Genomic DNA, 15,869 nt, shown 5'->3' on the forward strand with positions numbered 1-15,869 from the left:
AATTACTCTTCCAAGGTCTTGATGACTCAGTTTCTCCTGGAGAAAGTTTTAGGGCCTCACCAGCTCCTACAAAGGTGAAACATTTGTTTGAGTTAAGACTCAATAAGGAAAGGTCAAGGAGTATGAAGAGTATGCTTTAACATTTCAGAGATCATTGGAGATCTTGGAGAGAATGGCTTCAGTACAGCCATGGGACCAAGGGACAGATTACAAAAGTTTAAGGAGCATATGGATGTAATGAAATGCATTTTGTGGATACTTTATTCATCAGCAAATATAGCCTACTTGTTCTAGAAGCTTACCTGGGAAGTCCCAAGCCCAAAGTTGTACAAATTAAACCATAGATTTAATACAAACTTTACATTAAGTATGAGTCTACAGTATCCAACAAAAAATCATGGCCTTTTTGCTTAAAACACCCTGATAGTGTATTCCTATTTCTATAATAAAAAGAATCTTACTGCTGTTGCCCCAGGCAGAGAATTCCTTTCCTCCCCTTTTCAGACACCCAGGGCTTTAATGTTGTTTCTGTGATCTAAATTAACTAGAAGATTGTGTGGTCAATACATTTACACTGAGATATAATAAAGACATAAAGTGGGATTTTGTGTATTCTCTTCAAAGGGATGTTTTCATTTTAAAAAGATTCACCAGCCTTAAGCTTCTGCTAAAGAGTGCCTTTTCAAATCCCAGAAGTTTATTTCAGGTGGGAGTGGGTTCCCAGGATTAATTAGCTCCATACTGAGGTTGGATGACTGAAATGGTGTAAAAATAATTCCTGATCTGGCATTTTGGACCTCTAAGGTCCCTTCTAATTCCGAGTTTTTGTGATTCTCCAATTTTTATTTATTTATTTTTTTTGCATTTCAGGTATTAGTCAGCTATGTGGAGGAGGTATTTATCAGCTGGTCCTTCTGCAGTCCTCTGAAATCAGTTTTCCCCTGCAATGACGAAAGCTTCTAGTACTTTCCGTCGTAATTATAAGTAATACTAGCTTTCGATTTTTAGTAACACCTTTCTTATATTAAATAGCCTTTTTGCCATTATTTTGTCAATCTCTGTAAAGTATCTCTTGAGTGGTTTAATTGGCACAGCACTAAACCTATGCATTCATTTGGATTGTGTCGTCATTTAAAAAAACTCTTATTGGTATGGTCCAGCCACTAACCCTGACTATTCCTCAGTTACTGAAATCACCGTTCATTTAAAGAGGCTTTTGTAATTGGGTATACATAGGTTTTCAGCAGAAGTTGGTTAATTGATTCCCAGTAATTTTACTAATTTGTGGGTTTAAAAAAAAATCAGACTTCCCTTTTTATTGTTTCTTCCTAGATTTTGCTCAGGCTGCAATCTAAGGGGGAAAGCCAATTTGATCCAGTGACAGATGACTCCATATGAAGCCTCACCAAAGCAAATCTAACGTAGAATTAGAGACCCCTACTCATTTCCCCATCAAATCCTTGGTAACCAATGACCCAGTGTACCTGCAATCCTGCCAATAGCTGATGGAAATGGGAAAGGTACTTTCTGCCTTTAGTTCTCTTTTATTTGTAAAGGTTGGGGCAAAACTATCCCCACAGGTTTTCTCCCTGTGCCCCCCAGCTCCATGCTGTTGGTGTTTGGTGATACACCCCATTAACTTGGAAGAATTGGCTGCTTCTGCTGCAGTTTACTGAGAGCAAAGGCTCATCTATGCAAACAATCAATTCTTAACTCCACCCACCCCCTTGACAAAGGGGCTAGCTACCCCCACCCGGTCCATTACCCCTCCTCTCTCCCCCTGCCCTCTCCTCTGCGGCTCTAAGCTTCGCGAATGTTCAGCTGGGAGGGAAGTGGTGCAGACCTCTGGGCTGCCAAATGCTAGGGACACCAGCAGGGGAAACTCCCATCACTTGCGGCTTGTCAGGCTGCAAAAAGGCCCCACCCTGCTTCTGCAGGTCCCCCTCTTGCTGGAGAAGCACGTCCCATTCTGCTTAGGGCAGCTCTCCAGGTTGCTCCCTCTCTGTTCTGTTCCCCGCCTCTTTGCGGCTCTGCAGTTACCAGCAGCAGACTCACGCCTGGCTGTTGCAGGATGGATTTCGCTACCGTGAGTGGCTTGGGAACTGGTTTTTTCTCCTTTTTTTTTTTGTTTGTTTTTGTTTTTATTGTTTTAGTTGTTGAGGGTGAGAAGAGGATTTGGGATGGAGTGGGGGGGGGTTGTAAATGGAAGGTTTGGAATAGTGGGGTGAGAAATGGGAGTGGGTATGGGTTTGGGGTTCTGGGGGGGGCGTAGGAGGAGAGTATTTGGACCTTTTCTTTATAAATACATTTGGAATCAGATGCTTGTTTTGTGCATTTATCGAAAAGGCCTGAAAAGAACGCTTAATTTCAAAATCCAAGTGGCGAAAAAAAAAAAACCCATAATATTAATAAAGATCGAGGTACGAGAGAGGGAGCCCAGGACCAGCCAAACTCTTGCCTGATGGAGCTATCCATCCATCGGGAATGCCAGGGGAGGACTCGGGAAGAAAAATGTTTCTTTATTGAGAGAAATCTTTCTCTGCCGTCGCCCTATCTTGTCCAGTCCTGCAGCTTTATTTTTAAGGGGGTATAAATTGGGGGCAAACCACGTCGGAGTGCGCAGGCTCTCCTGGGGAGCGCGCTCCCGGGGGACTGGAGAGGTTTGGTCTCCCCCCTGTGGCTGGCAGCTGAGTGTGGTGATCCATGCCGAGGAATGGAGTGAGGAGGGGGGAGGTGGCGGGGGGAGATGACTTCATGCACAGCCCGAGCTGGGTGAGTGGAGCAGCTGCCGCAGCTGGAGCACGGGAGGAGGGAAAGAGGGAGAAGGGGGGTGGGGTGACAGTAAGGTTGGGGGGGGGGGGGTTCGGGGGGAGGGGGGGGGGGGCGCTAGGACATCGATCAGATTCCCCACCCTACCCCACCCCCCAGTCCCCGCTGGAGCCGGGGAGTGACTTGCTGCAGCAGGTCTCCGGGAGCCGTGGGAGGAGGAAAATGCACTGAGTGGGTCTTGGGGAAGGTAAGAGAGCTGGGAGGGAAGGGGGGGTTGCGGCTGCATGGTGCTGCAGCCGCTGCTGCCGCTGAGCTCTGTATTAATAGGAAAGTGGTTTGCCCGAGGGGCGGCTGCGGCTTCCACTACGGGGGTGCCCTGCACTGCGGAAATCGAGGCAGGAGCAAGGACTGGCTGGGATCGGGTTTTTATTTGATTATTTATTTTTGCAAAGGGTTGATTTGAGAGCTGTAGGCGAGGGAGAAGGATTTTTTTTTTTAATTGAAAAATTAGCAACGTTTTCTCTGCCTTTGGAGAAGCTGGAAAAGGGAGGGTCTAGGGCTTTGAATCCTTGGAGGCTTTCTTCTGCCTGCGTCCTCCCGCCCCTTCGATATGCGGTATCTGTAAGAGCAGCAGGTTCCTCAAGCAGTGTGTTGCATTCCCAACTAGGAAAAGCCATTTGAACTCCCTCTCTCCTCTCCCCCCTCCCCCCTTCTACCCTAGATAGCGGGTATCTGCTCTGTACCTATTTTCTAAACCAAAGCTCCCTCCATCGATTCTTTAAGATTTCCTATTTGAAGAATATATTGCGCCCAATGCCTTTGAAACGTGCGTTCCACTTTTCCGTGTGATTGTTTTTGACTGAAGTATGTCAGTCAACAAGTATTTATTAAGCGCCTGCTGTAGCTGTACAGTGTCTTTCTCCTCCACGTCAGTAATTTCTTTTGATAGACTTTGTCCGGGGTGGTTGTAACCCAGACAGATTTTCTTTCTCTGCAGCCTATGGATCTATATTTTCCTGCTTACATACTTTTTCTACATCTAATTGTTTCAAGGACCTAGGAAGGGCATTGCAGTACGTGGTTAATTGCGAGCTCTCTCTCCTTTTGAAAGAGACAACCTTGTGCAGCTGTTGTCTGCATGGCGCTTTCAGAGGCAGTGGTGAGGAAAACCCTGCTTTTTAGCCCACTACAAACATGGTTTTTCACAGCTCAGTTGTAATCACTGCAGCTGCCAGGACTGAATTGAGTGGGGGTATTGCATATGCAGTGTTACCAAGATATTTGGTCCCCTGGGTATAGACAGTGACTCAATCAGAATCTCACCCTGTTCCTTTATTTCTCAACATCCCCTGCCCTTCTCCTCCCTCCCCATCTGTTAGCTTTATGGGAAAGCCTTTCCAGGGAAGCAACTGTGTCAACCCAGGATTCCCCTTTAAACTTCATTAAATGTGGTACATAAAAAGCATTCAGGCATCATGGTTTTTGTATTCCTTCAGCCCTTGTTTTCACTGCATCATCTTTTCTTTTGGGGGGCTAGTCTTTGTGCTTTCTCTTTTGAGGCATTCCAATCTATGTTAAAATGCAAAGTACTTAAGGATGTCTCCTCTTTAACCTGGGGATTCCTGTTATTTCTTTATAATTTTTACAGACTAAATTAAAAGGTTTCTACCCTGCCCTATTTATTCCCTGCCTTCATTGCCTCTCTGTGACAAACATTTGGTTAAAAATGCTTCAAAATAGATGTTGCTGTAAAAAGATTTAAAAATGTGCCACTTTACAGACAGTAAGATTTGCTTTATGCTAATTAATATGTGTTCAGGGAGTTGTATTCTGCTTGAACTAGCTCTGTTATCTTTAAATTTGGAATACAAGAGACTTTCAACAGTTGTGCAATTTTATTTTAACAAATATTAGAGAAAATAGAGCAAAATTATTTTGTTTTCTTCACTAGCTTCCTGATGTGTATTTGACTTTAAAATAAACAAACAAAAAACCCTACTTTGTTAAATCTAGTAAATCTTATTGCGTGTTTAACCAGAAAAGATATCTTGGAGAAACTTTTTCCCCTTTTTATATCTATTTGCAAGTGAAAATTTAGAGGATCACATCTGCACTTAGAGAACCAAGAGTGACAGCAGTCCCATGTGAGCTGTCCTAAAGGATTTTCATATCCTGAAAAGTTAAAAGATATTAATAGAATTTTGGTGCATATATTCTTTCTAGTGGAAGTTTAATGTGTTTTGGGAATCAGTTCATTTTGATGGGCAAATAATAGAATCTAAGTAGCACTTGATGTATATTATATATGCATATTATTGCTTTGAGGATTTTGACTCCTAAAATGCTTAAAGAAATAAAAGCATAACTAAAAATAGAGGTTAGAGAAGGCAATAGAAGCCTGCCATTCTTTGCTAGTCTTCGTCCCTACCTTCCTAACAATTTGTCTTGTGGTGGTATTTCCTGAAGACTTTTTCTCAGGTGGTAAACTGTGACATCCAGAATCTTCAGAAATCTAACCCTCAGATTTGTGAAGTCTTTGCGTTTGTGTTTTGATCTTAACAATTTATGTGTGTGTGTATATTACATGTATGTGTGTGTGTGTGTGTGTATAGTACTGAGGTAGGGGGTTTGTCCTTGTAGAAATAACTTCCTAAAGAAAATGTGACCCTTCAACGAGAAATAAATTTAATTTGCTGGTTTTATAGGCATCAGCACTGGTGGTAGTCATTTTACAGGTATTTGGGATGGGAGGAAGAAAAAGAATGGCATTGATGGGGTCATGAAACCACTTGACAAGAAGGAAAGAAACCTAATATTGGTTTGGGAGTGAAATTAATATTTTTCTACATTTAATAGAATTCATTAATGCACATCTCTTAAATATTGTCCATTCTTGAGAAATGGGTCTGAATTCAGATCATGGGAGACAAAAAAAAATATTAGTTTAACCACTTCTGTACTTTTTGATGCTAAGAGTCCGAGGGCAGTGATAAAATTTAATTTATTGTTAGACCTAACAGTGGTCTTCAAAAATAGTGGTAGAGATAAAACAGTGTTAGTAAAGACTACAAAAGGATCAGCAGGCAGGTTGTTGATATGGTACTTAAGTTATGTGTTGTATGAAGTTTTTCAGTTATGGACCTAAACCTGTGAAATCACAGATAAGTATGACAGTATTTTCATGATCTAATTTTAAATTTGTAAATGATGTCAAGAAATTAAAGAGTACAAGAGTAAGAATCAAAATGATCTGTTCAAAGTCAGATTATCCTTTAGTACTTCCATTAATGTTGCTAAATGGTATTGAAATAAGCTGAGTTAAGAGTGGAAAAGAAATTTCAATTTATTTGATAAATAAAAGGATTGGTAATTCACTTACTACTTAATTCCAAATGTGAATTCTGCATTTTCCCTCTCAAGTTACCTTGAATTTCCTTATCTATGTACATGTTGTATCCCCCAATATAATGTAAGCTCCTTGAGGGCAAAGACTAGCTCACTTTTTTATTCTTTGTATCTCCAGTGTAAAGCTCAGAACTCTGTGCATTACAGGTACCTGATATATGTTATGAATATATGAATTTAAATTTGACTTGTATAAAACCAGAGGCAGATTTGTAACTGGTGTTAATTTTCAATATCTACCTATATTTTCTTTCCTTTCAAAAAGTTCTCATTTTAGGGGTGTGGCCTCCATTCAGACCAATATAGCTTTGTCTTCAAACACCACTGAGAATTGAGCATAGAAGAAACAACTGGAATTTCAACTGGAAAGATTCAGATTTGCTAAATGGAAGAAAGTCTCTGGTATCTTTTTTCTTACTCCATTCTGTGCTATCAACCCAGTTGTCTTTACTTTATTTTGAATTACTACAAGGGCCTATATGCCAAAAATTTGTATTTATGGTCATGTATTGCTGGCTGGGGCTGGAAAGATGAGGGTGGGAGAAATCAAATTAGTGTTTCCATGAAGCTTTTCCTGCCATGCTGACTATGAACAGTTTCTTGCATCACAAGTAGGCACTTGATGTTTATTGATCTAGTCTTTGTCACATTATTTAGCACCTAATTATTATCTTGTATTGTTTGCTGCTTGTACCTGTGAATTAGTCTTCTCTCCTGCAATAGATTTTAAGCATTTTGAGGTAAGGTGCATGTTTTATACATATTATTCATTGGTACTTTGCATAGGCACTCAATAAATGCTTATTGATGGGAAGGATTTTTTTTTAAAGATAATTTACAAAAAATTTTGTAAACCCATAGATTAGATTATGTTGCTAAATGAGATAATTTTTTTTTAAAGAACAGTCATCATTTTTTTGACTTGGGCATTTCCCAGATTGAGACTGTTGAGACTATCAGAAGCCAAGGGAAGGTTTATTTTGGGTGGTATGCTTGTCTTATACCCTTGTGATTCTTTGATATTTCTCTGGGTCTGGGTGGGGGGTTATTTTTGAAATGGCAGTCTTCCAATTATATAATCAGCAAAGTTTCCCCTCTTGTATTCCCTTGCCATACTCAGCTGAAGGCCTTATATATCACATGAGACAGAACTAAAATGATCCTATATATAAAAAATCTCTCTCTCTCTCTATATATATATATACCTATAAATACACACATACATTCATATATATATATATATATATATACCTACAAATACACACACACATATAGCACCATACCAATGACAGCTATTCTCTTCTGATCCTTTGTTTTTCCTCATCTATAAAATAATGTTATTGGACTGCATATTCTCCTAGGTCCCTGAAAACATAAGATTTTAGATTTGGAAGGGAATGGATCTTTAGAGATGCTGTTCTGACATTCATTTTAGATGAGTACTTAAGTGATTTGTTCAAAGCCATAGCCATTTGAGAGAAGTGGTCATGTTTATAGATCTTCAAGGTTTAAAAAGCACTTACCTCCCAGCAACCTTATAATCTAGGTAGTCCTTTATTATTCCTATTTTACAGATGAGGCAACAGATTCAAAGATTAGGTGACCTGCCTGTAGTCATACAGCCACTAAATTCAGGATTGGAATCCAGATACTTCCTGACTTCAGTCTAGTGCTCTTTTACTGATGACTGCTATGAAGGGGACCTTTCTTAAATCCCAAAATTTGAAGAAAATTAATGAAGTTTATTCACATTTTATAAGAGGAGTCAAGCCCTCCCCCCCCCTTTTTAAGTGCTATATTACTAACTCCTTTTATTCTTGCTTGAGTATGTATTTATGGGATTAAGCAGAAGTAAGAAAATGGGGTGAGAGTATCTGGAATAATCAAAAGACACTGGGTTGGGGGCTAATATTTGTGGGAAGTCACGCTCTAAATTTATGGCAATAGGAAGGTTCCAGGACAAATTCTTTTACTATGCTATTCTAGTAAAAGTCTTTGCTTTGGGGATTTAGGGGGGAAAGAGGGACCTTGAAAAGTTTTATCTACTTCTGTCTTATGGATTTTCTACCTATTAGAGATTACTTTCATTCAGTCAAATATTTACTGAATATCTATTATATGGTTGGCATTATGCTAGATTATGGGGCTATTAAAATGAACGAAAGCCATCCCTGTCCGCAAGTATTTATGTGGTAGAATTCTTAGGGATGTGCAATAAAAAGCATACAAATAAATACAAGGCTATGTGTGACAAATGTCTTGTGAGTGTTTTGGACAAGGAGCAATAGAAATTCAGAGGAAGGAGATCACTTCTGGCAACTGAAGATCAGGTAAGACTTCATGGTGGAAGTAATATTTGGAGTAGACATCAACAGATAGGATTTCAACAGGTAAAAAAGAATGGAGGGGTAGGAACTGATGGGGGGAAGGGGTAAACAATATTTCATGAAATGAATGTAGAGAGAGAAAGCATAAAAAAGTATGATATATGTGCCAATGTGGGTGATGAGGGTACATATAGAAGAGTATTTTTTTTTCCTTTTAAAATATAAACTACAAGGGCAGCTCAAACCTCTTTCCATATAGACCTCAGTGTTTGGGTATCCTTTGCACTACAGGAATGACCATTTTAGTTATATAGGCTGAAAGGGAAATTTTGGGAACATGGAGCAATTTCAGCAAGTTACATTTATGCTGTTCTATGCCCTTCCTAATCGTTCAGACCTATTATTACTATTGCTTCCATCAAGTTGGCTTTTTAATAGAAAATAATGACACCAGCATTTATATAATTCTTAATGCATTGTACCTGTTCTCTTATTTGAACCTCATAAAACCTCTGGGAAGTAGGTCTTTCTATCAGGCTAATTTTATAGATTACAGAACTGAAGCTGAGAGGTTAAGTAATTTGCACCAGGATTACACAGCTACTAACTGAACCAAAATTTGAACTTTGGTTTTCCTGACTCTTAAAGCCCAGTGCTCAATTCACTGTAACATCTAGCTTCCTCCATCAAAGCTGTTTAAAACAAATGAACACACATATACATGCAGAGCAGTCTCTTTCATAATGATAAATAATATCCTTTTTTTTTTTGGAGCGGGGAAAGCAAGGCAATTGAGGTTAAGTGACTTGCCCAAGGTCACACAGCTTTTATTTTCCAGATAAGGACACTGAAGGGAGGTTAAATAACTTGTGTGCTAGAGGCAGGATTTCAACGTAGGTTCTCAAACTCTAGAACCTACTCATTCTATTCTACCATACTGTTAGCAGTCAAATACTGTACCAACAGTGTGTGTGGTGGCTTTTTTTAGGGGGGGGGGGCAAGAAATGTTTAATTTCACTTAGAAGGTTAGTAAAAAATTAAAATGTAAATTTTCTTCCATCCAAATTCATGGATTTCTTGGGTATCTTTGGTTTCCAGATATAGAACTTCTACTATAGCAGATTTTACTGTAGCTCTAATTTGGACAAATTATCCAACCCAACATGACAGTTTTGTCCCAGTAAGTGTCCTCCTGATAAATAATATCTTAATGATAAAGTAGCAACATGAGAATACTTTCAATTCTTGTCAGTTTATCATGAGCCATTGAATTCTACATATATTTTCATCTTTCTCAGATGTCCTTACAGACCTATTACATAAGGTAATTCTTTGGCTGTGCTCTAGGAAACCATGAAAATTTCATGATGTCTAGTCAAAGCAAGAGTTAGAATGGAGTATTCCAGAAAGTTCTCTGTATCTCAAACTCTAAAAGGTCAAGTTTTATGGTTTTTCCAATTCAGTGTACCCATATAAAGGATATTAAAGTATGGCCAGCCCTCAAAGTTATTTGAAAATACAGAAGGGTGTTTGCACAAGAATATCTGAATAGCTTTACTCTGGTGTCTCAGTACTTTATCCTTTCTGCCATAAAGGTTATGTCAGATGAAAAATAGTCAATATGAAATTTTTCCAAAATGAAGATAATTATAGGATGCTCTACGCTCACCATTTTCTAAAATGATGATGGTATGTATTTAGATGCTTTAAAAAAATTCCTAATATTAAATTGCCAATAGCTATTGGGGTTGCTGGCAACTCCAAGGTTCATCACCAGTTGTGGCAGCTCTCAAGATGAACAGGCTTGGATTATAGACTTGGGAACTGGCAATATGTCTTTTCTCCAAGAAGTAACCTAGTTAATTTCAAAAGAGCCTTATTAAAAAATTGATTGCAAGGTGTTAGTGTTGTCAAGCATAACAACCCTTGAATACTTTCTATAATGTTATAGTTTGGTCTACATGAATTTTACACCTATGAAATCAGATGTCATTGAAATATTTTCAAAAGTATTTTTTAAAATGCCTTTCTAAATGAAAATTTGGGGACACCTTTTTAAGTTCTCTACAAAGCAGAATTCTTGTCTTTCTCCTTTAACTTACAAAAGGTTTGAAAGGCCAAAGCCATCATTTAATACCCATTTTAAGAAATGATGTAATTCACAATTGGGAGTTTATAGTAGCCATCTAATCAAACATACCTATTTTCCAGATAAGGACACTGAAGGGAGGTTAAATAACTTGTGTGCCAGAGGCAGGATTTCAACCTAGGTTCTCAAACTCTAGAACCTACTCATTCTATTCTACCATACTGTTAGCAGTCAAATACTGTACCAACAATGTGTGTGGTGGCTTTTTTTGGGGGGGGGCAAGAAATGTTTAATTTCACTTAAAAGGTTAGTAAAAATTAAAATGTAAATTTTCCTCCATCCAAATTCATGCATTTCTTGGGTATCTTTGGTTTCCAGATATAGAACTTCTACTATAGCAGATTTTACTGTAGCTCCAATTTGGACAAATTATCCAACTCAACATGACAGTTTTGTCCCAGTTGTCAAGTCACATATCATCATATTCTTAGCTGATTTTTCTCATCTAGTTCAGTTCAGCCTGCACATAATAGGGGCCTTAATATGGCCAAGGTACTGTGCTAGGTGCTAGAACGCAAGTCCTAAACGAAAGAGTCCCAGTCCTACTTCATCCAGAATTTAGAATGATCCCAACCCTATTTGTAAATAGATCTGTCCTATGGAAGCCAAAGTCTAAAACCATTTCAGACATTCTAGGAAGAGGTAGAGCTATAAGATGTTAAGCCTCCTGAGGTGAGAACAGCTGGTCCTTTTTTGTTAGTAGAGAAGAGGGTCTTGACATGTTCGCGTATCTGCTATTTGTGCTAATGAAGGCAGGGATAAGGCCTGTCTTATGGCCAGTTTTTCCCCCAGTAAACATTTAGAAAATTAAAGCTTATTAAGCTGATTTTAACAAGTCACTAGAGTATTTCAAGAGATGTTCTCTGTTTCCCAGAAAACATACACACACACACACACACACAACTCATTCTCCATTATATATATTTTGCTTTTGACTTGATCATTTCCTGATAAAAGTTAACTTTTATCAAAAAAAGACAAAAAATTGCTAAGCCCTCCCATCTCTTGGATGAACAATAACCTAACACCAGCTTTAACAATGTACTATATTGGTATATACTATATGTGTGCATGTGCACAAGCTGTTATTTTGGTTCCTTTCCCATGTATATTAGAGTATGGTTGAGAATAACACAAAAATTTTTCTTGGGCATTTGATTCTCCCTGTATGATCTATCACACTTTGTTTCTTCAATAATTAAAATATACCAAAAACAACCAACTTGGGTATTTAGAGCTTAATTGCACCTAGTGATTTACCCATTTTCTAAATTTGATACTGCTGGGACCAGCAGAAATAATGTTAGACGTGAGCCTGACACCTAATTTAACCATTTAGGAAAACTTGTCAGACTTGCCCAAATCCAGTACTATTTTAAGGACAATCAGATTTCTAAACTAACCTTTCCTGGAGACAGATTTGAGTCTTGTAAAAGCAAATTCTGCCATGAATTCTTTGTTAAAAAGTAATACTTATTGGAGAATAAGATATTCTTTGTATATTTTGTAGTGGACCCATTAGAACTTTTTTTTTATGACACTTTTGCAAGAAACACATCATGACAAAGCATTATTCATCCACATTTCTCTCTCTTGGCCAGTAAGAAAATAGAGTAGTGCAATGTAATGTAATGAATGGTCACCTCAGAATTGTGCTTTGTTGGAATGTAATAGGGCTAATGTTAACTATTTGAGACATCCAGGGATCAGAATTCCCATCCTTACCTACAGTCCCCACCAATTTTCATAACAAAAGTTATCCAATACATAAGTGAATCCATAAGATAATTATATAATGTTAAATCAGTTTTAGAATCTCAGTGGTTTTCTGGTCCAGCCAATATCCAAAGAATTAGCTCTATGAGGAAGAGAAACAAGCATTTTATTAAAGTGCCAGACATGGTTTTAAGTACTTCACCTGTACTCAAATAAGTACTTAACAAATTCCTCATTTGAACCTTACAAAAACTCTGGGAGATAAGTGCTGTTATCATCCCATTTCATAGATGGAGAAACTGAGTCAGAGAGTGGTTAAGGGTCTTAGTAAATGTCTGAGGCCTGATTTAAATTCAGGTCTTCCTGACTCTAGTCTTTGAATATTGTCCACTGTGACATCTAACTGATTCACCAAGGAGTCATCCAGTTTGCTTAAAAACCTCCCTTTAGGTTATATATCAAACTGTTTTTTAACTTTTTTTCATTTCTATATTAGAGAAATTGGAAATGTAAATAAGATTAGTAAAAAAAAAGTACTAGGGACTAAAAATGCAGCCTATCAGTGCTTTGAAAACTGAAGCACTATTTAGAATTAGCTACTTTGCCGAAGTAACTTAGATTTGAAAGTAAAGTCAGGGTATTCTTCCTTTGATTATACATCCACAATGCCTATTTATATTATAAAAATCAGGAAACCTTATTAGGTGCTTAATATATGCTAGACCCTGTGCTAAGCAGCAGAAATACAAAGGGTATGCCTTCAAAGTGCTTACATTTTAAAAGAGGAGAGATTTCATGTACACATTGGTACAGACTATGTAGAAGGTAGCCTTAGGGACGGTTTCTGATCATTCCAGCCATGAGGGTCAGCCAGTGCAGAGGCGCAGAAATGGAATGTTATCCCTGAGAAACTGCAAGTAAGCCAGTGTGGTTAGACTACAAAATGGGTGGTGGGTAGTGATGTTTTAGAAGGATAGGAAAGGGGCTATATTGTGAAGAGCTTTAATTGCTAAATTAATTTATATTTGGTCCTATAAGAGAATTAGTAGCTATTGAAGTTTATGAAGTAGGGAAAGGGGAATGACATGAGCAGGCTTACACCTTAGGACAATTATGGTATGTTTCAGGACAGGACTAAAGCTCTGGCCCCCAAAAGATTTTGCAGAGTGAATCCCATGCTAGGACTCCACCACACTGATCTTTTCCTTAACCCTTTCCCAGACTGCCCTCTTCCATTTGGAGTCTTCCTTAAAACTGAGCCTTAGTATAGTGCAAGGTGGGACTTAAAAGGAGTTTGTATAGAACAGGTGGTTCTTTGTAAGTTAAAGAATTCCCCTGCCCTTGGCCAAGTAGGTGATAAAAGCTAGTGGAGGCAACCTTGCTGCTTGACTTACAGTGATTTAACTGCTTTAGCATTTTTTCTGAGAAGTTGGCAATAAAAAGTGCAGGTTTTTTAATTAAAATATTAAGTAGCCTTCCTTGAACTTTTTTTTTATCCTATTTCACTGATCGAGGGAACCTAGTGAAAGAGGAAACAAAGCAAATTCTGTATCTGTTCAAATGGAACTTGACCTCCTACCTCCACTTTGCATTTAGTTTCCAGAGAGAACAAACCAATATATCAATGTGGATCTCTATCTTTCAAAAGTCGTTATTTTACCACAAGTGAATCTAAAAACTGAATAGATAGTTTGATAAAGGCATCCCATTGAATCTGTTTTTTTCCCAAAGGTTTTCATTTCATTAGGAAAGCTTTAATGCACTAAGAAAGGGCGCCACTGCTAAAGCTGAATGGCTGGCTAAATGGATCTTTTTTTTTTTTAATTCCTGGAAATGTACAGAATCAGAAGCAAACTGAATTGGTACAGAAGTATGCCATTAGTGATGAGATAAACATGGGAAATACCAAAACAATTTGAAATAATCTCCAAACTTGTTTTTTTCCCCATTGTATTAGAATGATAAATAGCTTTTAATTATTTCTAGTTACATAGGTTTTTGTCATTTTTCCAGAACAAATGCAATCCTATCACTTTGAAAACTTTTTCAACAATTAGGTTCTTCTCACATTTTTGTATTCTGTCTGCTGCTTTTACTCCCTGCTAGTTCCCTTTATCATAATCATGTGTCCAATGATATCCCTCACACAGCCTTTTGTCTAAGTTCTTACCATTATCCTTCCTTTTTTCTTAGATTTCTTCCATTTAATAACTATTAAACTAATAATCCCTACCTCTTCCTCCCTAACATAGGAAGCATTCTGATTGTCAGGAAGAGATACCTTATCCTGCTAATATTTATATTTTCCTCAGTGTCTACAATAGTGTGATATGGGCCTACTGCATAGTCAATGGCTCAGTCAGTGTTAGGGTTGAATTGTTAAGTCTTTGGGCAAGTCTGTACCACCTTCTGTCTTGCTGGAAAAGCAGTGGTAGATTGGCAATCTCTGTAATGCAAAGTTGCCAGATTTTGACCTGGTATATGGGAGTAAGAGTCAGGAAACATAATTGCTGTTTTTAACTTTTCCTTGAATAATCATGTGATCCGGAAGCAATCAGTTTAATACATATATATATATATGTGTGTGTGTGTGTGTGTATGTATTCACACATACATATTCACATACATACATTCATGAATACATATATATTTTAATTTGTCTTAGATTCACCAGCCAAATCTTTCTCTTTCTGCCTGCTAATTTATTTCCAGAAATGGTATTACTGAGGTATAATAAGAGTATAGATTGTATTGATTTCTTTGGGGGGAAAAAGGTGCATTATGAAATGCTCTCCTTTTAATCTTGGGAGGCATTCACTTCTCAGCTATGCAGGTGGAGATGTTTTTTAGCAGACAATAGCCTTATTTTACAAAGGTCCTTTGACATTCATATCCTCTAGCAAAAAGCATTTGGAAACAGTTGGAGCTATTGATAATATGTTACTGGGAAGCCCTCCGAAGTCAGTCTTCAAAGAGATTTTAGTTTTCCATTGGTGTGACATGCTATGCCAATAGATCAAAGGAGAGACCTGAAAAGGTAATTTTATGTATTCAGATGTTAAGTATCCTATTGACTAAGGTGCATTGCTAGATTTTTCAGAAAAGGGAATGAATAATTCCTTATACTGACCTATGAAAGTATATTGCATGTAAATTTTATTTTTCATAACGGATTCATAATTTGGGGGGGGATCTTTTGACATCCCAAAATTTCATATATGGATGAAACTTAAGGTATGGTCCTCAACCAGTGAAAATCAATGACTCCTTTACAATTTATATCCTTAGAGAATTGCCTGGGTTAAGTGACTTACTCACGGTTATATAGCAAATTTATGTGTCAAAGGCAAGATTTGTACTTAGTTCTTCCCAGCCCTAAGAGTGGCCCTCTAAAGTTATGCCACTGTCACATATGTACATTGCGTTATCAAATTGATTGATGTGTGTTCATTGCAAGGAACTATTAGCCATGTAAAGTTTTAAAGTTATCTCCTTTGTACAAA

At 37.9% G+C, this 15,869-nt stretch overlaps 1 protein-coding gene across 3 annotated transcripts in view; it reads left to right on the forward strand.

Moving 5' to 3' along the window:
* The first annotated feature begins 1,865 nt into the window (after nt 1-1,865).
* Nucleotides 1,866-15,869, forward strand: part of PKIA (cAMP-dependent protein kinase inhibitor alpha) — an 84,318-nt gene continuing 70,314 nt past the window's right edge. Inside the window, exon 1 of one of the 3 annotated variants that reach the window (XM_069100155.1) lies at nt 1,866-2,086. In XM_069100155.1, coding sequence (XP_068956256.1) covers nt 2,072-2,086 — 15 coding nt within the window. In that variant the 5' untranslated portion in view covers nt 1,866-2,071. Of the gene's footprint in view, nt 2,087-2,629; nt 2,773-2,861; nt 3,017-15,869 lie in introns of those variants that run through there. The other 2 variants (XM_069100154.1, XM_069100157.1) reach the window with 2 other exon arrangements.

The sequence above is a fragment of the Petaurus breviceps genome, unplaced genomic scaffold (genome assembly GCF_028583685.1).
Source record: "Petaurus breviceps papuanus isolate PSGF00001 unplaced genomic scaffold, PetGlider_PUasm1.0 38, whole genome shotgun sequence".
Lineage (NCBI taxonomy): Eukaryota > Metazoa > Chordata > Mammalia > Diprotodontia > Petauridae > Petaurus > Petaurus breviceps.